At 47.7% G+C, this 25572-nt stretch overlaps 1 protein-coding gene across 2 annotated transcripts in view; it reads left to right on the forward strand.

Annotated features, from left to right (window-relative positions):
- The first annotated feature begins 1484 nt into the window (after positions 1-1484).
- The window catches only part of XYLT1 (xylosyltransferase 1), a 138050-nt gene continuing 113962 nt past the window's right edge, over positions 1485-25572 (forward strand). Inside the window, exon 1 of one of the 2 annotated variants that reach the window (XM_015876853.2) lies at positions 1485-1847. In XM_015876853.2, the coding sequence (XP_015732339.1) occupies positions 1605-1847 (243 nt within the window). In that variant the 5' untranslated portion in view covers positions 1485-1604. The remainder of the gene's footprint in view (positions 1848-25572) is intronic. The other variant, XM_015876852.2, reaches the window with a different exon arrangement.

Consider the following 25572-nt stretch of genomic DNA (forward strand, 5'->3'; position numbering starts at 1 on the left):
TGCTCTCACTGCTTTTGAAAAGGAATGCTCTTCTCAGCTCAAATTGGAGGCACTCCTGCCTGGCATTTGTCAGTAGATTTGCTTAAGTGCATTTACAATTATTTGATGGCTCTGAATAAAAATGATCCATCAATTTCCTGAGCTGTGCAGACTATCCATCAAAAATATCCCAGGATGCTTTGAAGCTCTCTAGCTTTATTTTCAGACAACTCACTTTGTTGTACTGTGCAGCCAGCAAATCTGATGCGTGTGCAACTGGTGCCCAGCCTGGCAGTGCCAAAATGAAGTTATGCTCTTGGCCCATGAAGAGCAGTTTGCCATCACCACAGCTGGCAAAAATCAACATGGTCCCATTGCCCAAAGTGAAGGTGAGCCAGACTGTGAATGGATGGTCACAGGTCTTTGTGTTGTCTTACCTGGAGGCTCTAATGGAGCGTTTTTTCCTCTCTGCTTGGAGATGCCTTGAAGGCAGCGATGCTGATGGTGAACCTGTTTGAAAGCACGTGTTGTGTTTGGGCCTGTTGTGGATCCCAGTGTGCTGTGCATGGAGTGGCTGCAATGGAACCAGTGGTTGCACTGCAGGATGCACAGTGCCCAGCAGTGCAGCCCACTCCTGCCTCTGCAATTCTGCTTCTCTGGTGTGTGGGATGAGCAATTGTCCCTATCAGAAGATCGTGTTTTTCACCTCTGGATTTGGCTTGATTGCACTTTCATAGAAGCACTGTGCGGGCAGACTGGAACTCCCCCCTCCCTCCCCCTAAACTTCAGTGCTATCATCAGACAGGATCTTCCAAATTAGAAAACCAATAAGTACGGGAGAAAAGGGCACTGAAGTAATCCATTACACGCAGTTTTTGCTGCAGCGGGCAGTTAATTACGGTCACCTGCATCCATGCCCGGCACCTGCTCCGTGCTTCACGCAGCCCTTCCTGCCCGCCCCAGGCAATGCAGGGCGTTGGGTGGCCGACGTGCTGTGCAAGTTCGGCCGTTCGTTCTCCGGTTTGATATTACGAAGGAACGCCCGTCACGCTGGTTTTGCTTCAATCATTTTTAATACGACCGGCCACAACGAAACTGCTGGCGTTCCGGTACCGGGGGCTGATACCCGCTCCTCACCCCGGCCCCTTCCGCCCCTTGCGGGTCTCTCGGTGCCGCCAGGTGCCGCCTCCCTCCCTCGGAAGGTGGCAGTCGCCGCCCGCTCCGGCCTCGTCCCCTCCCCCTCCAGCCGCGATGCGCGGAGCCGCCCCGCCCCGCCCAGCGGCGGCCCCTTCCCCTCTCGCGGGGCCGGGGCTCGCCCGCCCGCCCGCCGCCGGCAGCCCCCGCCGCGCCCCTCCCCCGTCCGCATCCCACCCCTCTCCTTCCTCTTCCTCCTCCGCTCCCACCCCGCTCGGGGCTCGCCTGGCCTCGGGCCGACACGGCGCCCAACGCCGCCGCCGCCCCCTCCCCTCCCGCCGGCTTCTCCGGCACCGCGCCGCCACGCGCCGCGCACACCTCCGCTTCCCCACCCCCCGCCCTCCTCCCGCTGCTGACGTCTGGCTCTGCCCGGCTGAAAACTCCGCTCCGCGGCGGATGCGGCGGCTCTCGGCAGCGCGGCGCCGGCGAAGATGGTGGCGGCTCCGTGCGCCCGGCGGCTGGCGAGACGCTCCCGCTCGGCGCTGGTGGCGGCGCTCACCGTGCTGCTGCTGCAGACCCTGCTCGTCTGGAATTTCACCTCCCTCGACGCCGGCGAGGAGCAGCGCGGCGCATCCGGCCGCGAGAAGCGGGACCGGGGAGGCACCGCCGCCGGCAGCGAACACCGCGCGCAGCCGCATCGCCGCGGGGCCGGCGCCGCGCACGGGAAGGCGATGGTGGGTGCGGGGGATCCGCGGGGCTGCGGTCGGGGTGCGGGGCGGTGCCGGGCTGCGATCCGCGCGGAGCCCTACGAGCGGCGGTGACCGAACTTCGCCTCGGGGTCGCCCGTTCGCCGCGTGCCGGGGGCTCCCTTCGTTCACCCGGTTGCTTTTTTCACCTGGAACCGTGCGGACACCGCTCCCTCTCGATCGGTTCTGCCCGGCCCGGTAGGTTACAAGCAACGCGATTTAATGTAGTGATGCCGTCGCCCACCGAACGTGTAGGGTCCCTGAACGCGTTCTCCTTATTCTCCTTTTTTCCCCCCTCATTTTACGAGCCGGGCCCGCAGGCTCCGCTCAGGTTCCGATTCGCAGCGCGTTACCGCGGTTCGGAGCGTTCCGGGGGAGCAGCAGATCGCCGCCTGTGCCGCCCGCCTGGTGCCCGTGCTGTGCTCGTGCTGCGGGCTTGGAGACGTGAAGTTGTCGCTGTCCGTTAGGAACGTGCTCCGCTTTGTCTGTTGTGGGGTTTCTGTTCGCATCTTGTGAGGACAAACAGCGCCGAGCGGTTCCTCGTGTGCCAGGTGTGATGCTGAGCCCTGCCCGGTTCGGTGCTTGTCTCTGAGTCGCTGTATGTTGGTACGCGCCGCTTTGAGAAGTGTAACTATTGGAACTCCACGGCTTATTCTCCAGCCCCGCCGTCCATCTCTCCCGGTCCTGTCTTTCATCATCTCATCTCCCCCTTGTTTTCCCGGAGCTTTCCCCTCTGGGTGTCTATATGTGGACCGTTCTGCTGCAAGGCTCCATACAGGGACAGATCCAGCCCTGCTCCTCACCTCGGGAACCCTCCTGCTCCGTGGGCTCTGGGTGGCCATAGGAAGGGTGGGTGCTGCTCACAGCTGACTTGCAGACATCCCAGCCCTGTGCCTGATGCACAGGAATGGGCACCTCATGTAGGTCTGAGCTGCTGCAAACTGCTTCTCATGCTGGGGCTGTGTTGATGGAGTGCTTGTGTCTGGGAGCTGTTACTGCTGTGCGCACATTGATTTGAGCGGAGACCAAAAGATGGAGCTTTGGGGATCTTGGTAGAAGTCTTATATTAAAAAGCCTACCATTTCTCCTCCTGTAAGTGATGGGACTGCAGCACACCATCCTGCAGCTGGCAGTGCCATGCAAGAGCTGTGCTGCAGGCGAGTGCTGTGTTGAGAGGGAATGATGCTTTTTTTAAGACAACCTCATGGTGCTCGTGGTTGTGTTTCACCTGCACTCAGGGATATGGCTCTGTGCTTAGAACTGCTTGGTCAGGCTCTGAAAGCTGTGTGTAAGGACCAAGCCTTTGGAATGTGGGACAGTTTGTGCAGTGCTGTATAGCTCCTGGCACTCCTGGGTCTGGCTCTGCATTGCTTATTAACACACATGCATGTACCCAGCCCTGTATGTGCTGTCTCCCAGGCAGGCCTGCTTCTGGTTTCAGGCTCAGTTCACACAGAAATTCTCTGTTTAATGAAATTACACGGCACAGAATTGGTGTGGAAGGTGTCTCTTTCTTCCTGGTGCTTTGTTTCCATGTTAAAATCTAATTTATGTAGTGACTGTGCAAAGTTGCTCTCCTTTCCAGCCAAAGTTTCCCATAGTTGGTGCATATCGGATGGCTTTGCAGTGCCAGGAGGTGCAGGCTGTGTGAGCACAACACTGCCCTTATGGCCCAGAGTTCACCCACACACTGTGGGTTTTTGGTTTTGTTTTTTAATAGGTGCCACTGAGCCTAATTGAACATGAGCTGCCAAGTTGGCAGGAAGAAATCATTTAGAAAGGAGCTATTCTGCAACTGCAGATGTTTCTGGGGCCGGATCCCCAGGCCGGCTGCATCTGGGGCGTTCAGTACTTATAGGCAGTTTCCTGCAGTTGTTCTATGTTTAATTAAATCAGGTGATAGATATCTTTAAGGAAGTATGAATTGTACCAGTAGCAGTGACTTCAGCAAGTGCTTGCTACCATGTGTGATGACAGCTGTTGGGCAGCCTTTGCATGAGCAGCAGTAAAAGCAAGTGTGGATTCAGCAGCAGCTTGCTGCTTCATTGGGCTTTGTTCGTGCTGACTGCTTGGGGTGCTGTGCTCTGGGAGTCCAAAGGGAGGGTGGAGGAATGAAACATGGAGTGTTAGGCTGGGTCTGTGCTGCCCTGTGGGTCGGGGGAATAAGCTCACACAGGTTTTATTTCTTGGGTCCCCCCAGCTTGCCTACATGTTGTGTGGCACCACTGGGTTAAGAACACCAGGAGCCCCAGGTTGCTGCAGTGTTACCTATAAGGACTCAACAGCTTGTTCTGTAGCACTGTTCTGCAGAAATAAATTGGAGCTTTGTGTGCAGGTGGGTTCATGCTGCACCTGGGTTTGGAGCTCCTGAGAAGGAAAGTTTTCAAGCTGGGGAAAAAAAAGGCCTGTTATTTCACCTCTAATTCAATCTTTCTGTTTCAATTAGTGAATAGGTTCCACATGTTATAACACACAGGTGATACCTGTCTCTTCATCTTCCCCTTGTTAACGCAGACAGGTGGCCTCACTCATTCTAGCTCTGATTGCAGGAAAGGTGCAGGGGAGCTCTCCTTGTATTCCCCCCCAGGACAGAGTGAGCCATGCCCTGCCTGCTTTCTGTGGGTGTCAGTGGAGCAGCTGAGCTAAAGGCCCTCGGTTGAGAGCAAAATGTATGGCACTGAACTGTGAGGTGGCTAAAAATGATCCATTTCAAAGAAGTACCGACTTAGCTGTTAAGTACCTTCTGCTTGTTAATGGGACCTTAATCATGGAGCAGTACAACTTCACTAACAATGGAAAAGGAGAATGGAGATGGCTAATTATTTTTTAATGGGAAGGGGGGGACGTGATACTTCTGGAGCTGGGAGCTGTATAATGATGTCTGCAAAGTTTTAGCACTTAACAAGGCACGTGTTAATAAAACAAACAAATCTTTTTCAGTAACAGAACTAACGTATGCATTATTTAAGAGGAGCGCTAGAACTGGCTCAGGCTGACACACTCCTGCAGCAGTTACCTCGTTAAGGATCTTTCTGAGGGATGTGGGAAGGTGTATGAAGTGGATCTGTGTTAATTGGCTGTGTCATCTGAAGTCTCTGCCAGGCCACTGGGGTGCTTTCTTGTTGTGCTGGTTTTTTACTGTGTGATGGGTTTATGCAGGTGTTTCCTTTGAATTAGAAGCATATTATTTTTCATATTTGGTTTTTAGCAATGGAAGATCAACTGTTGCTCCATGCTGGGGGGGAAAGCAGGAGCAGAACATGGATGTGTGTTCTGGCTGCTGGAGAGACCCTGGAGAAAACGGGCCTGTGTGCTGAGTGACATTCTTTCCCACTCCAGCCTTCTTGTTGGAAGTAATGTGTCTGAAGTGTGGTTTGGGTATAAAACTCACTCGTGGAGCTGTCACTGTGCCAGCTCTGGTTGTGTAGTAGCACAGCTTTTGATGTGTACTTGTGTTCTAGTTTGATTCTTAGACTTGGGAGCTGTGGTCCTCCCTCACGGCTTACAGTAACCTTGTGCCTCTGGGTCTGTAGTGCCTACCCATGTGGGATGGGTGGGAGGGCTCTGTGTAGGAACAGAGGGTGGAGTCCTGGCTGTGTTCCTCCGGGCATCTGCAATAAAGCCTTCTGAGCTACGTGTCTCAAAGCAGCCTCTCCTTTTGGGGTTTCCAGTTCTTGAGTGTTTCAATTTGGTCCTCTTTGGTCTGATAACTGTGCTTCTTTTCCTCCAGAGAAGCTGAGCAATGGCAAGCTCTGCCTTTATCCTTTCCACATTTGGTGCCAGTGATCACAGCTGTCCCATTCTGAGCACTTAGGCTTGGGCTGAAGCTCACAAACACCAGGCTGCTAATGAATGGAGAGAGCTGAGTGCCTCCAGAAGGCAATCGAGCTCTCTCCAGACCTGAATCTCTGAAAATGAGCTGGGGAGACCACAGCAGTTCTGCCCGCAGACCTGCTGTGCCTCACAGGAGTCCATCCCTCCCAACACGAGATCTGCTGCTCCGCTCCCCAGTCTGCAAAACGAGTTCAGTGAACTCTATTTTTGACAGAAGTGTTGTGGGCTGCAGTAATCAGACCTTGTGAAATAGTTGGAGGTGCTCAGCTAAGACTGGGCCCAGCTGCCACTGGTTGGCGTGGCTCCACTGAACTCAGCACACCAGCTGAGGATTCTGGACCCACAAATGTAATTATCGCCATAATAATAGTGTCAAACAAGTAATCATTATTTTTACTCTCTCTTTTCATTTCAAAATGAGAAAATGATTTCCTCTTGGATCAGTGAAAGTAATTTACATTAGGCACAATAATGGTCTACATGGAAATATAATTATTATTCGTTTGTATGGCACCATCTGGGCACTAGAATTTTTAACAGACCTACGTTAGGAAGGGTTCCTGCCTGGAGGAGCTTTCAGGCTGGATGGCAGGTAGAGCAGATAACATCGAAATGAGTCATGAGTGTCACTGCTGTGGTGCTGCCATCACCTACCTGCTCAGCACAGGGCTTTCACAGACTGCCTGGAATTGCTCTGTGATTGGTGTTACACAGCGTGGGGGTAGGATGGGTTGAAAAGTTGATCAGTGGGGATGAATTGGGAATGAAATCAACAGGAGGCTGCTGTTACAGATGGGCTGCCCAGCTGTGCCCCTGCAGGTGAAGGAGATTTCCAGACTTCACTTGGAAGCAAAAATTGTGTCACTACCTCGGGGACATCTAAGTGCTGTGAGCCACTCCTCAGCGATGCATTAAGCAGAGGGTTGAAGGCTTTCCTCAGGTTAGACATGATCTAGAAGGTTAGAGACTGGGCTTTGTAACCTGGTGGATGTGCAAGCAGCAAGTGGTGCTGCCTGAACTCAGTGCGGTGTTGCTGAGCTCATGCATACCAAAAGGGTTGCACGCCTATGTCGTGTGACCCCTTATTTCTGGAGGTGATGAAGGAATTCCTTCAAGGGCCATTTTTGTTGTTGTTTGTGACAAGGAAATTAAACTTCACTGTTGCTATCAGTTCAGTGTTAAAGTTAGCTGAGGGAGGTTTCGTACTTGGAGCGTGGTTGGGTCTCAAATGCTTCCCATGTATTTTGTTCTCACTCAGCTGCCCCCAGTGTTGCTCACTTACATTATTAGAGAGCGTTAGTAAGTGGAGTGTTTATTTAAAACAATTCTACAAAGCCGAATGAGACTGCGAAGTTCAATTTAACTTGGATTTGGTTGGATGAGTCATGGGCACTCATTTTTCCTTCATGCTGCAGCCTTTGCGTGTCCTTCAGATGTACTTTTTGGTTCAGCTATGTTGATGCTGTCTGAGCATTTTTCTTACAGTTGATGGCATTCACTGACTTTTTCTTAATGCTGAGTTCTAAATTTCATGCTCTCTGAATTTCTGAATGGTCTTTGGTTTTGCTCTTAAAGCCCAGCCTGTTTGTAGTTAGCTTTGTTCTTTGTAATTGCACACTTTGATTGAGGAGGACACATGGTTCAGTTAAAACGTGTTATTTTAAAAGAAAAAGCAGTGAAGGTCGTGACTGTATTGACTACAGTGAAGCAAGTTCCCTGAAATTATATCCAGCTCATTGACCCTTACTTGAGAAATGAACAGACAAACCTGAAAAATGACATTTCCCTGGCAAGCTTTTAGTTCCTGCAGAATGAGCAGCCGCATGCCGGAGATGCACGGACGCTCCTCTTGTCATGTCCTGGGGCTCAATGGGAGATGGCTGCCTGGAGCCTTTGGCTGCTGGGTGTTGGCCAGCTTTGTACCTGGGGTATTGTCCTGTCTGAGTAGCATACTGGAAGCACTAACTAGCAAGTGGCTGTCTGCTAATAAGGGTTATTTAAACCAATCCTCTGTGTGGGAGTGGGGTGTTAGTAGGGAGCTGCATCAGTTGTCTTGAACCCTCTAGAATAGGATAGGCTGGTGGTGATGCAGCTCATGGAAAACAGCAGCTTGTTGCATTTAGAGGACCAGATTTGGGTAGGTGGAGGTGGTCTGTATGTAGGCCCCTAATTACATTCACTTGGCTGCCCACGGGATTGTTCATGCTTAGAGAACTTTCTGTGGGAGCTGACACAGGCCCTGCAGCCTGTACCTGAGGGCACCCAGCTTCAGCAGCTCAGCCTGCGGTACCTGGAACCCGAGCAAACAAGCTGAAGAGGAGTCAGCATAGTAAACAAAGCTGTTAGTGTGTACAGCAGGGCAGTAATAATACTTTGCACAGCGGCTGTGCCTCAAATTGCTTGCATCTTGGCATTCCCTGGGACCGAGTTTAGTCACTCGCTGCAGAAATAGAAACTCGGAGGTGCCGTGTGCTCAGGGCGTGCGTGGAGCTGCACATCAGCAAGGAGCTCGCTTGTTCCTCCTTGGCAGCCTTACAGGAGACAACGTGCCAGCCTTCAGCGCAATATTTTGATAAGTCATTGGTTCCTATTAAAATAATAATTATGACGATAATTATAACTGTAGCTGGCTCTCAGACTGAGCAGCTGAGTGGGGGGGAGGTGAGGGGAATAGGGCTGTGAAATCCTTGCTGTGTGTGTTTGGGTCCTGCCCATTGGGTTCGGAGCATGAGGCTGAGGATGCTGGGGTGTGGGCTGTGCTGCAGCACTGATCTTCATCCCCTGCCTGAGCTGCTGGTAATGGGGACATGAAACAGCATAGCCTGCCTTGATCGCAACATCACCCTGATAAAGTGCTGCAATAAGCTCTGACTGTGGCTTTCTGCTGTTAGCATGGTGTGCTTTGTTGTGCCTGTGACTTTGCAACAAGGTTAAGGCTCTTGCCCCAGTGAACATGGATCAGGCCCTGGTAATATTGCTGCTGCTGGGAGGAGTCTGTGCTGGTGGCACCTCAGCCAGGGTGGCCTTGTGTTGTGCTTCTGTAATCCAATTCAGCATTAAACATTTACACTAACTGGGCTGCCACTGCCTGACCCCCTGTGCTGAGGGACCACAAGTGATTAACGAGTATTTATTAGTAAAAGACAGTTTCAAATCTACTCATTTTCCAGGTTGTAAACGGATCTCCTGCCCTCATGTCCCCCCACAGTTGCAAGATATGGTATTTTTCTCTTTGGTTTCTTTTCATGCTGGCTTTTGTGTCCCTGGATGCCAAAGGGAAGCAGGCAGAGTTGCTTATTTCTTGGTGCTTGTGTGGAGCTGCAGAATGTCTGCATCTGGGCGTGCTGTGGGGTCTGTAGCCTTTTGCACTTTTGCACATATTCAGCACAACAGAATTTGACCCAAGTATATTTCATGTGAAAGATAAGGGCTTGTCTTCATACAGCCAAATACACAGGCAAGAAGTGCTCGATGGTTGTTTGACCCCCACAGAAGCGTTACACTCATTCTTAAAAATCCAGCCTTAAACTTTCCCCCAGCAGTTCTTTTTGTGTCCGTTTCAGTGCCATCGTTGATCTGTCAGACCATGAACTGTCTCGTGCTGCTGGTTGTTACCATGAGGGTATCTCATTTTGCTGTTGGAGTCCCTCGGGGGATTTTCACTTTTTAGCTGTGGGTGAGTGTGAAGCAATTCTCACATCACACACTTCCCTGTGAGCGCCTGCAGGCAGAGGGAAGCTGAGGCCTGGCAGGTTGGCTGGTTCTTCAGGAGCCCATGCTGGGGCAGCACAGTCACCTCTGCAGCTGTTGGGGACTTTAGGCTTCTTCCAAGTCTCTCTAGTTTTGAAATGAGTGTTCAGTGGCCACATACAATGCCAGAGGGGCTTTCAGTTTGCAGAGGGTGTGACGCTTGGGTAAGTGAGAGTAAGCCCTCAAACTTCATGCTGTCCTGGTTTTAATTAACCTCTGGGTTTTGCTTCTAGTTGAGTTATGAGACGTCCACAGACTTTGATCTGAACTCTGCCACCTGAACAGACTTGTTTGGTGGTTGGAAGCCATCTGCAGCCAAGGAGCAAGGTGTTGTTTTGCTCGTTAGCAAACTTCTGTCTCGTGTTGCTATTTTTACCTGCTGTTGTGTACTTCCCCTGCAGCCGGAGCAGTTTGTGCTGCTGGAGCTGTTGTGGCTCAGCCAGCAGTGCTGATGGTGGCACAGTTCGTTCAGAGATGGATTCATAGCATTGGAAAATGAAGTACGGCAGGTCTCTCTAAGCTACTTGCTAATCAGGAGCTTCATCGTGGAAGAGTGTTTCTCTTCTGTTGAATGAGTTTGTGGGTGTTCATTTTCCCTGCTTGCTTCTGTCCGTGAGCTGTTTGCATCCTGGCTTGTGGCTGCCTGCTCTGACTGCTTCCTGTTGGTTGAAAATAAAACTTCTGCAGAGTCTGTGTATCCCCACGTGTTTAGACCTGCTGCTATGGCTGGGATAGTGGAGGTGCTGCAGTAGTTTGAAAAATCTCATCAGTGAAGTTGTTGGTTATTTTATTTTACTTTTTTCACCATTTAGTAGGGCAGAATGCATTTGAGTCCTGATGCTGCTGCTCTTATGTGAGCAGGGATGTCTGCCCATGTGCTGTGTTTCCTTGTTTGGTCTCTGACAACTGATAGCAGCAGTTGTTTGGCTGATGGGCTGGGTTCTTCAGGCTGATGGTTCTCTTGCAGTGTTTCACTTTGCAGTATCCAATTTAAATGATCCTAGGGCATGACAAGTCATCACCTGATGGGGATTGAGCTGTTCTAAGCAAGTGTTACTTCTGGAAACTCTTCACTTAGTTTAGTGTTGGTTGAGGCCCTGGTCATTATCCCATATAAGCATGATGTATGAGAGGCTGTTGTGCACGACTGTCTTGGAGGCACCTTTCTCAACTGAATTCCAGCTTTTTCTCTGTACTCTCATGGGAGGCAGGTCTGTATGAGCTTGGGGAACTTAGCTCGAACTGAGCTGTGGGTCTGCAGTGCTACTGAGCATCTTTAGTGGGAGCTGCAGGCAGGATGTGAAGTGATGCAAGAAGAGTCATGTGAATGCGATCACGATAGGATTTATATAGGTTCTATATTTTCATTTAAGTTGTTGGACTCAAATGGATTTTAGAATAAAGGTGTTCCAGTTGTCCTAAAGTGCTCCATAATATATATACCATTTATTTGGTAAAAACTCTTCTTTATGTGGGTTTTGTAAATACTGGTTCTGTAAAGCTTAAAACTACTATCAGCCTGATGTTATTTGTTGTTTTAGGCAATGAATTTGAATCACAGTTCTGCATTAAAACTCTTTCAGCTTTCTGTGTCTTCCTGCTCTGCATGGAAGCTGAGGGCAGGAGACCGGCCTGGCTGCAGTGGGATTCCTTGACATTTGTGTTCTGGTTTTAGTGGTTTTAGGTGTGTTGAAATTTATCATTTGGGATGTTTCCTGAAGGCCTTTTGTATCCTGCTGGCCTTGTTGGTTCTCTTTCAAATCATGCTATGTTAATGCTTTCATGTGATGCACAATTACTGAAGATGCTCATGTATGAGGAAGGTGTTCAGGTTGTGCTTGATGCAAGAAAGCATTATTTTGGTGGAAGGTATGTTGTATTGCATTATGCTTCACCTCTAATATTTCCACCCTCCTTTTAGGAAGTAGTGTATTTCTATAAGGGTTTAGTTGTGGGCTTAATTGGGTCAGCTTCAATAGAGGTGGGCAAGTTTCTGAGTGGGTTCAGCGTGCTTGCTTTGTCCTCTTGTTAGAATCATAGAATTGCTCAGGCTGGAAATCACCTTAAAGATCATTGAGTCCAACAGTGACCTGATCATACCACCCTAACAACTCTCTGCTAAATCATGTCCCTGAGCAGCACATCCAAACGGTTTTAAAACACATCCAGGGATGGTGATTCAACCACCTCCCTGGGGAGCCCATTTCAGTGCTTAACAACCCTTTTTGTAAAGAAGTTTTTCCTGATATCCAACCTAATCTTACCCTGGTGCAACTTTAAGGCCAGAGGATGCTGCTTGTCACCTGGATGTAGAGCCACTGAAGACAACCCTCTGGCTGTGACTTTGCAGTCAATTCCTTATCCACTGAGTAGTCCACCCTTCAAATCCATCTCTCTCCAATTTAGAGAGACAGTTATGGTGTGGGACCATATTAAAGGCCTTGCACAGGTCCAGGCAGATGAAGGAATTTCTCTTTCCTTTGTTCACTAATGCTGTCACTTCATCGTAGAAAGTCACCAGGTTGGTCAGGAGTGACCTTCCCTTGGTGAAGCTGTGCTGGCTGCCTTGGATTACCTGCTTGTCTCTCGTGTGCCTTAACATCCTTATAAGGGGAAAAAAAACCAACAAAAATCTTGGGCCATCATAGCTGCTGAATTGTGGGTGCTGAGTCCCTGAGAAGAAACTGTTCCGCTATCCCTAATGCTCCAAAGCTTTAGCTGAGTAAACAAAACAAACACAGATGTTTCCTTGCTGGCAGTACACCATAAAGACATTGGTCAGCTGCAGGTTGGTGTGTGTACACACAGAGCTGGGGACTGGACAGTGTGGGCATTGCTCAAGAAAATGAAAAAGAAAAACCCTTCCTGCAGGGTTGAATAGTCTTGCTGAAGAATACTGTGTGTGCACAGCTCAATAACCATTTAAAGAATTGCCAAAAGCTGCTTCCCACAGGTGTAAGTTGATGAGGATGCTGTGGCACTGAGGCTGTGCCTGGCTCCAGGGACGTGGACTGGGCATGTGGTGGCTGTTCACCTGTCCTTGGCTGACACAGTGAGACCAGAATCCTGACCAGTAGTGCAGTGCACCCAAGGTGCAGTGGTGCTGTGCCCAGGGATGGGGGCTTCCAAGGTACCCAGCCCCTGAGCAGCTCCCTAATGCTGGGAATGCCGTATATGTACAGCAGTGTGTGGTCAGGCTGCACAGCCAGCATGGGAAATCTGGCTGCTTGTACTCTTCCTGTCATTGCTGAATTTGCTATTGTTTAAAGGAAGCTCTTTTCTTGGCATGCATGCACAAGGATTCATGTAATAGTAATTATTTTAGTATGTATGTATTTCAAGGATTTTTGGAAGTAGGGATTTCTGTTCTTCATCCACCTGGCTTGTGGATCATGGGATGTCACTGTTTCAGAGCAGCTGATGTGTATCACTGCTCTCTTAACTCCTGACTCCCCTTGATGTTCTCATCCTACTCTCTCTCCTTTTCTGCCAAAAAGCTCCCCCTGATCCCCATGTTGGGCTGAGCTCGCTGCTATGGCTCTTCTGCTGCCTGAGGCAGCAACACACGGAAATGCTCAGCTCTGCACTATGGCATGGCTGCTCCTCAGGGCCCACATGTGTGAACAATCAGACAGTGCTGCTGAGCAGTGCTGGATGTGTGCCACAAATGCTGGCAGCTGGTGCTGTAGCTGCTTGGTGCTGCCCAGTGTGCCCAATGCCATGGGGCAGCACATACCTGTGTACAGATCAGCTTTCTGCTCAGGTTCATCCTCTGCCTGAAGACTTGTTCTCTCACCCAAAGCTGTGATCCCTCACTGCTGGCACCTTTTTGCTTTCCAAGGATGAGATTTTCCTGCTTTCCCTTTAATCCTTTATTCTCACTGATGTGTATCTCTGCTTCTGTTCCTCCCTTTTCAGAGCAGAGAACATTCCTTGTTCTGAGTATTTGAGCAGCACAGTTTGGTTCCCTCTTTGCAAGGAGAGACTGGCTTTCATCAGTGGAAAAAGCAAATGATTGTAGAAATGCACGTTGTGCAATTTTTGCATATTCTGAGTGTCTTTGTAACCCGTGCATAGCACATCGCCTCTGGCTGCATGTTCCTGGCACACAGCTTCTGTTTGTGCCACCTGAGACCTTGGCAGTACCTCACCTTTTATGTGAACCCACAGTACTTCTAGGTATTGGTGATGTGAGTAAGGACTTGTTGATGCGGGAAACTGGTGGTGAAATAAGTGGAGGTGTGAGGTTAAGGTGCAGTTTATTTCATACCGGCTCCCTGTGGGAGTGCTGTGGCCCCACATGCAGTGATGTTCTGTGGCTTCTGTGACCCACCTGAGTATGTTGGGTAGACTTGGTGATCTTAGAGGTCTCTCTGATTCTGTTTATGTTATTCTTCAAAGAAGTTTTTAATCATGCTGTTCAGATGCCCTTTCAAACTGATGTTATATGTGAGATGAACTTCGTTTGCTTCTTTACATTAAATCTAAGTGAAAATGCTACTTTTTCCAACTCTATCTGACACGTTGCTGAGATTTTCTCTGTATGGCAGCTGTGGGTTTATTTTGTGAGCAGTCTGTAACACCTTTATGTGGTTGGGCTGGGTTATAGCGTGTGACTCCTTGTTTGCATCCTATTTCACGTTGATTTTTTGACACCATGGCTGTGCAGAAGGGCAGCACAGATCCTGTGCACAACTCACTCAGAGGCCCACACTGAAACAAGGATGGGGTGAAAGCAGAGCAGGGCAATTTATCACAGCTTTCTAAGGTGGGTTTGTATCCCAAAGCCTTGGGAAGTCCACTTGAAGCCATGGTAAGCAGGAATGTACATGTGAATAATGGGGGTGCAAATCTATCAGTTCCAAAATTTATGTTGGATAATAACCAAAGCTGGAGGAAAATGTATGGAAGTGGCTATGCCTTAACTCTTGGGGTCCTAAATAATATGCTTTAGGAAATAGCAGTTGAGTTTATATTCTCTTATTCAATCAGATTGGAAGGGATGAGCATACTTCTGAGGCTATAAAGTCCGAGTGAACTCTCTGAAAAGTAGCAGGATAAAATACACACTTCTTGTTTTCCCATTTCCCTGGAAATTACTTCTTTGCTATGTGTATGTTCTTTATGGTAGCAACTGCTTTATGAGAAGCATCTTTCTGTGTTGCTTTCAATGGCAGCAACAAGAAAAGACTGATAGTTATTTATATGGATGTTAAAAGAGCTCATGGAAATGTAGCATAGAGCGTTTGTTATATTTTGTAAGTAGAATGGTAAAAAATAAATAGCTTTCTGCTTTGTTTGGGTGTGCATCTTCTCAAAGAGCACTATGGTTTGTGTTCTGCAGTATGTGTAATGGGAAAGCTCCAAACTATTCCAGCATACACTATTAACTGTAACACCTTTTTGACCTTCTCAATGCTATTTAGAGTTGAATTAACTTTAGGAGTTCCACTGTCCGGTGCTATGAAGTGTCTGATGTGATCAGTCTCTGGAACTGGTGGCAGAATCCCCTCTTACATCAGAGAAGCTTTTACCTTATGCCTCAGCATTTGCTCCAACATTTATCTTCTGCATTGGAAACTCCTGGCTCAGCTGTGGGACCTGCAGGTTGATGATGGTCAGTAGTGGTGTGCTGCAGTCACATCAACTGCTGCCTTGCACCGCTTTGATGTTTGTTGTCTGAGCTTTGGGTTGGTGCTTCCTTTAACGTGTTGTACTCAAAATCAAGTTCAATTCTGATGTGCATTGCCATAGAGGCATTATGAATTCTGCTCTTACATGAAGCGGCATGGCATGATGCGACATTTGTACAATGGCAGATAAAAGGACATGCTGAGCTAATGGTTACAGCCCTGCTGTCATTGTGAAACACTTGATTATCTTTTCCCCTCCCTGCCTATGAAAGACACTTGTCCCAAATATGCCATAAGTAAATACATCTAGTATAAATAGTTTTCCCTGTGCCACATTTACAGCAGAACCATCCAGCCTTACACAAATGTATGTATACATATAGATGTGCACACTTAGGCATGTTTCTTATGGCCTGCTGCAAAGCCCAGGAGGACACATCTTGCAGCAGGAGGGCTACTAATGACCTATGGGGCAGTGCAGCCCAGCCCATTCAGGTTTATCCTTTGCTAGTGGCTGGTGAGGGTTCCATGGGACTCCAGTAAGCAGTGTTGGTTGAGGGAAGGCAGGGACACTTGATCAATCCAGAGCAAATATCAACGGAAAAGGACTTGGATAAGCAGGTAAGATTTGTGTTCCTACAAGTCTTGGTAGGGGAGCACAGGCTGTGTGCCACGTTGTGCTGTTTGCAGAATGGCTCCTGGTTCTTTACAGAAGTGTTGCTCTGAAGTCTTCTGCAGTGCATCCAAAAGCTTCAGTTTCAGGTTAAAGCTGTGCAAAGACTTCTGTTGTTTTGCTGTTGTTTGTTTAAATAAACGTGCTCGGATTCTCTTACTCTGAATGAAAAGCAATCTGCTACTTTTTATTTATTTTTCTCTCATTGTAGCTGTTCTGTCTGGCAACTGTAACACAAGCTGCCAACTGAACTTGTTTCATATTTGCAACATGACAAAGTGCATCCTTGGCACCAGTTCTGTGTTGCTGGGTCAGAGGGAACAGTAAGAGATTTGAAAAGTAGCCTGTCCTTATCTGAAGGCGATGTTGATAATCTGTGACCTTTTTAACAACATGGGAGTGTAATATTTTGTTACTTATTTGCAACCTGATAAGGGTCTGTGAGATCCTACCAGTCTCTTGTAGATTTCCGTATCTTTTCCTCCCCAGTGCATTAAAGTGAGCCTCAGATGAGGTCCTGTGATCAGCTTGGTGAGCACAAGATGATGTAGGGAGGTGCTGTCCTTGTTAGTTTATCTTTGGTACCTGGCAGTTTTTCAGAAGCTACCACTGGACGTGCCATATATTGCCTATGTTGGCAGCTCTTGCTGCCAGCTTACAGCTGGTTCGGTCATTTACAGATTTCTAAATAATTTGAAACATTGTACCTCAGGGTAAGGCTATGTACTGAGTAGATTTGTGTTCATGATAAAGCAGGACAGATGTGCCAAAACTGGAGAAATTAATACTTTTTGAAGGCAGTATCTCTCTAACATCAAATTAATTCATAGCTTGGATTATCTTTTGATCTAAAGTATCAATAATGCATACCTTACATTTTGGTGTTCTGCCAATAATTTTGGGTTCACATTAGAAACTGTGGCTCAGGCCCATGAGTAGAGTGAACCTCTGCAGAACTTTTACCCCACTGAGATTCCATAGGGGTGATGGATGGTGGGTTCCTAGCAGAGGTGTGGACTTTGCATCCGTGTGAGGGAGGTGACTATTGCACAGTGCAAGTGGCTGCTCTCATTGCTCCATCCCGTACCTCCTGCTGAGCTCAGAAGATGCTGTTTCGTTGCTGGCAGAAGGATCAGGCTGTACTGGGAGACCTCTGGACTGCAGAGGGTTCAGGATGCTGAGGACAGGAGCTGTAAGTTTTACTCATCCTGACCTTTCTGGTGGCCTCAGCTGCCCCCTGGGCCTCTGCCGCACTCAGCACTGAGCTTTTTGTCTCTGCAGATCATGGTAATTTTCTTTTGAAGCAGGAATGCTGATGCTGTTTAGCACGGAGAGGCCCCACTGACAGCGGAGGCATCTGGGGGCCTTTGTGTTGTGGTGGTGGTGGGCAGTGTCAGAAATAAACCAACATAAACAAGCCCAGACTTGGCTGTGGATGTGCTTTGGATTTGGAGGCAGGCTCATGCATGAGGTTGTATTTAACTGGGGGGAGCTCAGCATGCTATGAGAGAAATATTTAACAGTAGAGTTCTGCAAATTTCGAAGGTTCATTTTCCTTTTTTTTTTTTTTGTTTTGTTTTTCCCCTTGTTTTTTGTTCTTCTGGTGTGAGTCTAAAGCACCGAGCAAAATACACTCCTTGTTTTTTGAGTTGAACATAATTGATCCCAGGCTGTCCTGGAAGCTCTCAGCAGATGGAAGCTGCTTTCTCTTTATCCATAAACTTCTTTTTTTGTTTTGCAAGACTTTCTGGAAGCTTCCCTGTTGTCTGACAGCTCCTGTTGAGCACTTTGTCTTTAAAAGCTTCCTAACACATTCTCTTCAAAGCTCTGTCTCATCGTATTTGTATCCGCATTTATAGAGGAGTCCTTCAGCACTCCATTTCCTGGCTGTTCCAGGTGTGTTGGGTCACCCGTGCTGCTCCTCTCAAGCACGGCGTTGTGCAGACGCTGCCTGGCCAAGTGCGTGTTGCAGGGCCAGGAGCTGGGCAGCACGTGCTGCTGGAAGGGTGCTGACAGCAGTGGTGAGCCCTGTCAGATGGAGCTGTCTCATGGGTCTGTTATTCTGAGCAAATAAAGTCACTTCTATGTGACATTTTGATGTTGAGCTGTTCTTCCTTTGGATTCCCGATTGTTCACTGACTTGTCAAACACTTTCTATTACCGCTTTGATTGATTTACCAGAAGTTGTCCTATTTTGGAAGATGAATTCAGGAGCTTCGATAACAACCTCTGGGAAGTGCTGTGGTTTTGAACACCAATTCCAAGAAAAAATTGGAAGGAAACATTATTTTTGTGTTGAATGCAGTTGTATAACGTTCTCAGATGGGGAGCTCGCATTGGGCGCCTTCAGACAGCGCCTCGGGCAGATGCTTTGTGCAGCTCTTTCACAGTTACAGAAAGAATCAGTGCTGTCTTTAGAGCAAACCTGCAGGAGAGTCACCCTGCTCTGTGATTCATTTTACATCAAGGATTGATTTTCAGCACCCAAGTGCAAAGGTTCACACGCCTGCACAGAATAGCTGAGTGTGCACATGATTGCACGGCCTGGAGGAGAGCTTCCAAACAAGTGCTGGCCTCCAGGAGCCACACGTACCCCTCATTTGAGGCACAGTGTTTTCTAGAGGAAGTTTCCCAACAGTTGTGGGCAAATACAGTGAGTTCTTGAAAACAATAATTCTTGCATGAAATAACGATCGGTGCATTCAGAGACCCTTGCAAGGAGTTCTACATGAGTTCTGCTGAGCACATGCTCAGTGCACTGGAAGATGGTGCTTGGCTGCACACCTGGTGCTTGTGGGTGTGTGAGAGCTCCGTGCAAGGTTTCAAGGGTGGCAATGCTTTACTGTCACCTTCTGACACTGCTGTCACCTTTCATTCCTTTGTATTGGCTATGAGATATCTCCCGTATACTGTACTTGCTAAAAGACATGTGTGTAATGGTTGTACATTAGGGTTTGTCATGCCTTTAAAAATGCAAAGCATAGAAAACCTTAGAGAAATTTTATCAAGAAAATCTATATAGAGTTAAATGTAAGATTTCCAACTCCAGTCCTTGAGCAGAATCCAGGTCAGCTCCAGGCCTGGCTGCTGTTCAGCTCTGCAAGCAGTGGCTGTAGTTCACCCCAACAGGACCACCAGGAGTTGTGTTTTATTGTTAGGTGTGTGGATGGGTGTAAGGCAATGTCTGTGTCTTTACCAAATGGAAAGAATTTCATCAGAAAGTGCCTCCGCTCTGAACACGTTCGGGTTTTCTTTACTGCAATCAATACGGTTATTCATGGCTCTCTGCGCACAGCTCACTTGTGGCTGTATTTAACATATGTCATTGCACCGGGCTACAGCGCTTTGAGAGCTCTTGTTGTTGTACAGATGTGTGCTGCAACGGGAGCGGTGTTGTATATGACCACTGCACACTGTGTAAATCTGCTGCTGTGAGTGTGAGCCCGGCTTGGCTGATGGCTGATGTCTGTTTTAAATTCCTGCAGCAGCCGAGGCCAGCTCAGCAGATCGGTCTGGGTGTGCTCAGCAGCGCTGCAGCTTTGCACGTGGAATTGCTCAGGTCGTCTGCATAGTTTGCTGAGCACTGAAGTAATTTGTATTAGGTGATGGTGAGGCTTGAGGTTTGTGTCCTCTATTTGTGAGGGCACGTCCTCTACTGGCAGAACAGATCTTCAGGAGTTCTTGGCCTTTTGGAAGGAGATGAGTATTTAGTTTTCAGTGACTGCTTTCTTTTAAGGGTCCCTGGGCATGTAGGAACTGTGGCTAAAGCTGCAGCCGTGGTTGTAGTTTCAAACATCATTATCTCTGCAGTGAATACGGGCTGCAGGAGGCCAGACCAACCAGTGTTGGATGCCTGGTGATGAGAGCATGGCCCTGGGGCGTGCATGGCTGTGGTGGGGGCACAGTGGGGCTGGAACCTGCCCCACTAACAAGGGGAAACTTCCATCCAGCTTATAGGTAAGCACTAGGGTAATTTTTTTAATAGTAACTTTTGTTCCTCTACAAATGGGACAGAAGAGGCTAATGTGGAGTTATGCCTGCGTTTACTACAGGTGTCAGCCTTTCAGGGTGGAGCCTGATCATGTAGTGTGTGTGATAGGTGTGGACTCTGACATTGTCACAAAAGACAGACTTATTGTTTCAGCTGCTCTGTTGCAGACTACAGATTGCAGTGTGAGGGGAAGATGAGGGCTGCAGCCTTCCTGAGATGCCATCCGCTGGGGTGAGGGAGGTGCCATGCTCCGGGCATTGGGCTACAATGTGTGCTTGGAGTGCCTTCATTCTTCTCCATCAAATTGTTTTAGATTGGATTAGGTTAGAGCAAGCTGTTACATATTAATGCTGGAAATCTGGTAAAATAACAGAGTATGATTTGATCATTTGTTCTGTCAAGAGAGCATGCAGCTCTGCCAAAATAATATCAGCAGTAGCAGCAACAAATACTTTAGAGACTGTGAGAGCAATAACCCTTTTCTTTGCTTCATTGCATCCTAAGCTTGCAGTAAATGCGGTGGAAGAACGAAGCCTCCTTCCTTGCCTGACTTTGACCCACGCACAGGCAGTGTGCACTGGTGAGGTGGGGAGCTGATGCCCCAGGGAGCTGTGTTACCAAAACTCAAGTAGGCCTTAACTAAAACCTGCCTGTCTTTTACCTTTCCTGTGGCCCAGCCTTGCTCTGACAGCCTGATGGCTGAGCTCCCTGCCACGGAGTGCTGGGCCCAGCTATAAGGGGAGCAGCTGGGTTCCTTCTTCCCACTCTATCACCTAAATACTCATGCTTTAAACCCTCTTTATTTTCTTTCTTTTCTAGTCAATAAGCAGACCAGATCTGAAAGTGGAAGTGTGACATGGCTGAAGTGATGCAGTTACTGCAGTCAGAATCTCATTTACTCAAATTGCAACCAGCCATGCTTTGCATAGTGCGCATAAACTGAGCTCTGCAGATGCTGCAGTGTTACCTCTTAAACATAAGTCTTAAACATAAACTTTGCCTATGTACCAAGTGAAATGGCACATAACCTGAGCCTGGGGAGTATTTTGGAAGAGTTACAGAGCAGGAGGTGCATGGCCATGGTAGGAGAGCATGACAGCTGCATCTCAGCTCTGTGGGGCAGCTGGGGGCTGGGTGTCTGCATCCCTGGTTGCATTGGGATTGCTATGTGGGCTTCACTGGGTCACTTCCCATCCAAGAAAAAGGAGAGTGAAGCCATGGAGCTTTCAAAACTACTTTGTTTAAAGCCTCATAGTCGTCATTCAGTGAACTTGGCCAGCACACCTCTGTAATACTCCAGAGCACTAATGTGTCCTTCTGCCCACAGCCTCACAAGGAGCCCACTCTATGCCCTGCAGCCTGGGAGGCTGTGGGGCACTGATCTCAATGCAGCCCTTTCACCTCTGTGCTGAGCTTGGCCTCAAGGTAGGCTCAGACGGACACTGCCTTGCTGTTACACAAAGAAAATTGTTGCTCCTTGGGGAAATAACAAAGTTGGAGCTCTGGTGCCAAGCGTTATGTAGAACTCTATATAGGACAGCAAATGTTTGCATTTGGTGAGCTCTCTGCCTCACTGCTAACAAGAGTTGATTGTGCAGGAGGGGAGGGTGTTTGTTTGGCCTTCCAGACCTGTGCAGTAATGGATAGTGTTGCTGTTAGGGTTTGGTCATTGCCCAATCCTTCGTTTTTTCTTTAGATGCCATCAAGTGATATATCAGCTTTAAACTGGAAGGAATCATTTGTAGCAGATTTCTGTGCAGTGATATAATAATTCCCCTGCTCAGTACGAGTGATTTTATTGCACGGCTTCCGTACCAAAATGTATGTATGGGAAGAAAGAGCATGCTAATTTCTCCCACGTTGGAAGCAATAAGAAAGCGAATTTTGGCAAAGTTAGAAGCTAAGAGCATATTTGCTGAGTAGTTAAAGGCAATTATAAAGCGTTCATCATTTTACAAAATACCCTTTTTGGCTTCTGACCAGGTGATTAACTGGTTGCTTTATTGCTTGGAGAGCATTCTGTTTAAAAATCACGTTTTTACTTTTTTTTCATCAGAAATCAGGCTTAGATTTTTCTTATCTACTTTAGGCAGAATTGTTGGAAAACACAAAGGATGCTGTCCTGGTGAACCCAGAGAAAGGTGTCACTGCCGTTGCAATGCAGGATAGGAACCAAAAAATCCAGTGCATTGGAAATTGAAGTTCTTGGGGAGCATCGCTCGGGAGAATATCACAGTGCATCTCCAGGTGGGAGCAGCTGAGTGCTCAGTGACACTCTGAAATTGCAGTTCCTGGTCCTGTAGGTATGGATGGATGTGACCACGGGCTGTAACTCCCCAATAGGAGCAAAGCTTGGGTGTGTTGGGAGCAGTGCTGCAGCACATCAGGGACTGAGTGCTCAGAAGAATGTGTGCTGTCTCTCCCACAGTGCTGAAGTGCATCTCAGTGAAATACTCATCAAATACACATCAGTTACATCCTAAAGTACCTGGGGGTGTTCTTTTCCTCGTTAGTAGTGCTTTTTTGTCCGGCCCAGTTGCATGCAGATCAATGTAATGGCTGAGTGGGACTTCTCAAGTTTTCTGTTAACTTCTGTTATTGCCTTGGATGAAGTATTGTTGCTCAACTGATGGCAGCTGTTATGTGCTGGAGTGGTACCAGGGGTTAACAGAGATCATTAATCTGGCAGATCTTACAAACTGCATCTGTTTAGAAAGGTACAGAAATAGAGCAGAGGTACTTCACATTTTCTAGCAGCAGCTGAGGGCCATACACATTTAAACCAGGGCAAAATGGGTACCTTTGCTGTCTGAGTGGAATGACACCTGCTTGTACTAGCTTTGACCACATATATAATAAATGCATGTTGCAAACTACTGTATTGAATTCAGACTGCAGTACCCAGCACTCTACTGGAGTGCTCTGCAGGGCAGTTAATGTCTGGTTTTGACTCCTCTGTAGACCCTGTACTGGGTGTGCAGCTGGAGCACCTCAGTGACTTGGGGCTGTTTGGGGCGGTTGGCTGAGGTTGCTGTGAAGCCTTTCGTCCCTTATGTTTTCTCAGAACTCGGAGCTTTCTGAGTAACCCAGCCCAGTGTGTACACTGATTCAGTCTCGTGTGCGCGATACGTGTGTGTAGTTCTGCAGCTGCTTTCTGCAGGGAACGCCCACGTGCACACGTGCTATGGGAGAAAAAGGTCAGAAAAGGGTCTCCCCTTCTGCACTTCTCTGTCTAATATGAGCCAGAGCTCTGCTTCTGTCTTCCTCAGGTCTGCCTGCAAGTTTTAGCTCTTAATTACAGTACTCGGTATCATCTCATTTCAGCATTGTAACCCTTCCTTTTGGGGGTTCTGTACATTACTTTCCCTCAGCCAGCAATCAGAAACTCGGAGGATCGTTTCCCTGTTTCCTTTCTGGGAAACAGCTGCATTTCTTTTAGCTCAACTTGAGGATGAGGCCCACGAGTGTCTATTTAAAGTCCTGCTTACTGCGTATTGAGGAAGTTCCCGGGCTTTCATACTCTTCAGTCCCATAGAGAAGCTCCTTGGTGCTGTGTGTTAATTCCCTTCTGCTGAGCCCCACACAGCAACACTGGCAGTAAAGTGCTGTGTGCTTACAGAATAAGCCCTGGCTCTGGAGTATGGATGAAGCTCATGATATCTTGCCCAAGGCAGATTTTCTCCTTGCCATTAGGGAATGAATGAACTCAGCCTGCATTTTATTGCCAGTAAAGATATGCATTTAAAAATCCAAAGGATTTTGTGCTGGCAGACCTGCTGACCTGCTCTTCTTTTACCCAAATCAAACATATACCTGACTACCATTCAAATTCCTGGGTGATCTGGTGCCCTGTAGAGCAACATTGGCTTTGTGGAAGTATAGTTTACTTCTACTGAAATTTTTGAGTTCTTTTGGAGCAGAATGGCAACAGCGTATTATTTATTTTGTTTATGTTTATTTATCTTTTTTTGAAAGTGGCCTCCAAAGAACACCAACACAGCATCTCCTTAGGAAACACTGAACGCCACTGACTTGCCTGACAGATTTAGCTGTGAGAACTTTGCTTTTCAAGTCATTCAGCAGGAGAAACTTAATTGCCTCAGGTGTGAAGTAACCAGCTGCGAAAATGCATTATTTTCACCTACATGTCTTTCCAGATGGTCTGAGAGGAGTCTGATATATGTTGCCTTTACTTAAAGGAATGGCTGCTGACGGAAATTATCACAATGAGTCGAGGTGTGTTTCCTCACAGATAAAACAGTTTCCTTTCTGCAGCCTGGACGTCACCTGTTGCTTACAGAAAACTTAGAATGAGCAACACTTCCCTGTGGTATTTTTTTTTCCCTGAAACACTTGCTGGTTATTATTGCCATTAACAGTGCAACGTTCAGAAACTTATCTGCCTCTGACAGAGCAGCAGTGTTTATTGTGCTTTAAGATCAGTGATGGTACCTTCCAGAACTGAGCAGCTGCCTGTGTAGTGCCTGTTATTTGTATTTAATGGGGTAATCAGTCTGCAGCGATCTCCGAAAGCGCTGGGGTTGTTCCGGTGCGTTTCTCAAGGTGTGTGTGTGCCTGCACAGGCAGAATTCCAAGCTGTGGGTGGTGGCACGCTACTGCTGTTTGCTTGGGGAGGTAATTATGGAAGCAGAGTTGCATGCTGCAGGTTTATAATTGTACGTGCATATGAGCACTGTCCAGATTCCTTGAATTTCACTGCATCACTCAGCCCAGGGCAGCCTCACAAAGGAGCTGCTTCACATGGGATGCTCAGCTCTCACTGTGTCTGTATTGTTCTGCAGGAATGCTGGCCTTCATAAGGCAGCTGGTAGGAGAGCAATTGGTTCAATTTCAAATGGGATCTGAAGCCTTTAGAGTGCTTCAGCCCGGTGGTGTGTGGCTGTCTCTGGTAGCACTTTGTGATGTAAGAACTTTATATCTTAGCACGGTGCTAGGGGGGCTGATTATGGTACTTACAGGCCAGAGGAAGAGCCTTTGGGGCTGGATGAAATGCTCTTTTTTACATCAGGTGTGACTCAGTTACATCAAGCTAATGTACTTCATTGTCCAAATGCGCTGATATCCTGATGGCAAGTCTTTTTTTGTCAGGAAATCCTGAGAGTGGTGTAGCTTTGGTTTCCTTAAGCAGCTGTTTAAGTTAGGTAGTCGCATTATGACTGGTTTTATGCAGAGTCTGTATTAGCCCTTAAGCTCAACCTTCAGCCTTTCCCAGATAAGATGTGATGGAAGAACACCTGTCAGAAATGGGTCCTGGATGCAACAATAACACACTTGATTGTACAGGTTTTCAGACTGCATCCAGAATGGTTGGAAGTATAGACAGATTTCAAATGATGATTTAATTGTTTACAAATGAGTGTTTTCTGCAGCATACAAAAGAGAGGAACTAATCCCAAAAGGCTTTTTGGTATAAGTTGAACAGATGATTTCCTGACATTGTTATACATCCTGGTTTAAGGCGATGAATAATTAGCTATTTAAGTTAAAGGGGAAAAAAAATACCTTGAGAACTAGATGCCAGCTGAAAAGCTGTCAGTAAATTTGGAACAGCTTTGCATGTCAAGTTGATTATAGCAATGAATAAAAGGAATTACCAGGAAAATGAACCGTGTGGTTTTAACTTTGGTTTCCCCATAGATTCTACCATCTTTTTCTCCAGGCTCCTGGGGTAGGCTGCTCTGGTATTGAGGGATAGCATTGGTAATGCTATAGCCAGGAAGCACTGGTAATGGTTGGACTAGATGATCTTCTAGGTCTTTTCCAACCTTGATAATTCTGTGATTCAGGATTCCCCCCAACAGCCGCAAGTAC

Source organism: Coturnix japonica, chromosome 14 (assembly GCF_001577835.2).
Source record: "Coturnix japonica isolate 7356 chromosome 14, Coturnix japonica 2.1, whole genome shotgun sequence".
In the NCBI taxonomy this organism is placed as follows: domain Eukaryota; kingdom Metazoa; phylum Chordata; class Aves; order Galliformes; family Phasianidae; genus Coturnix; species Coturnix japonica.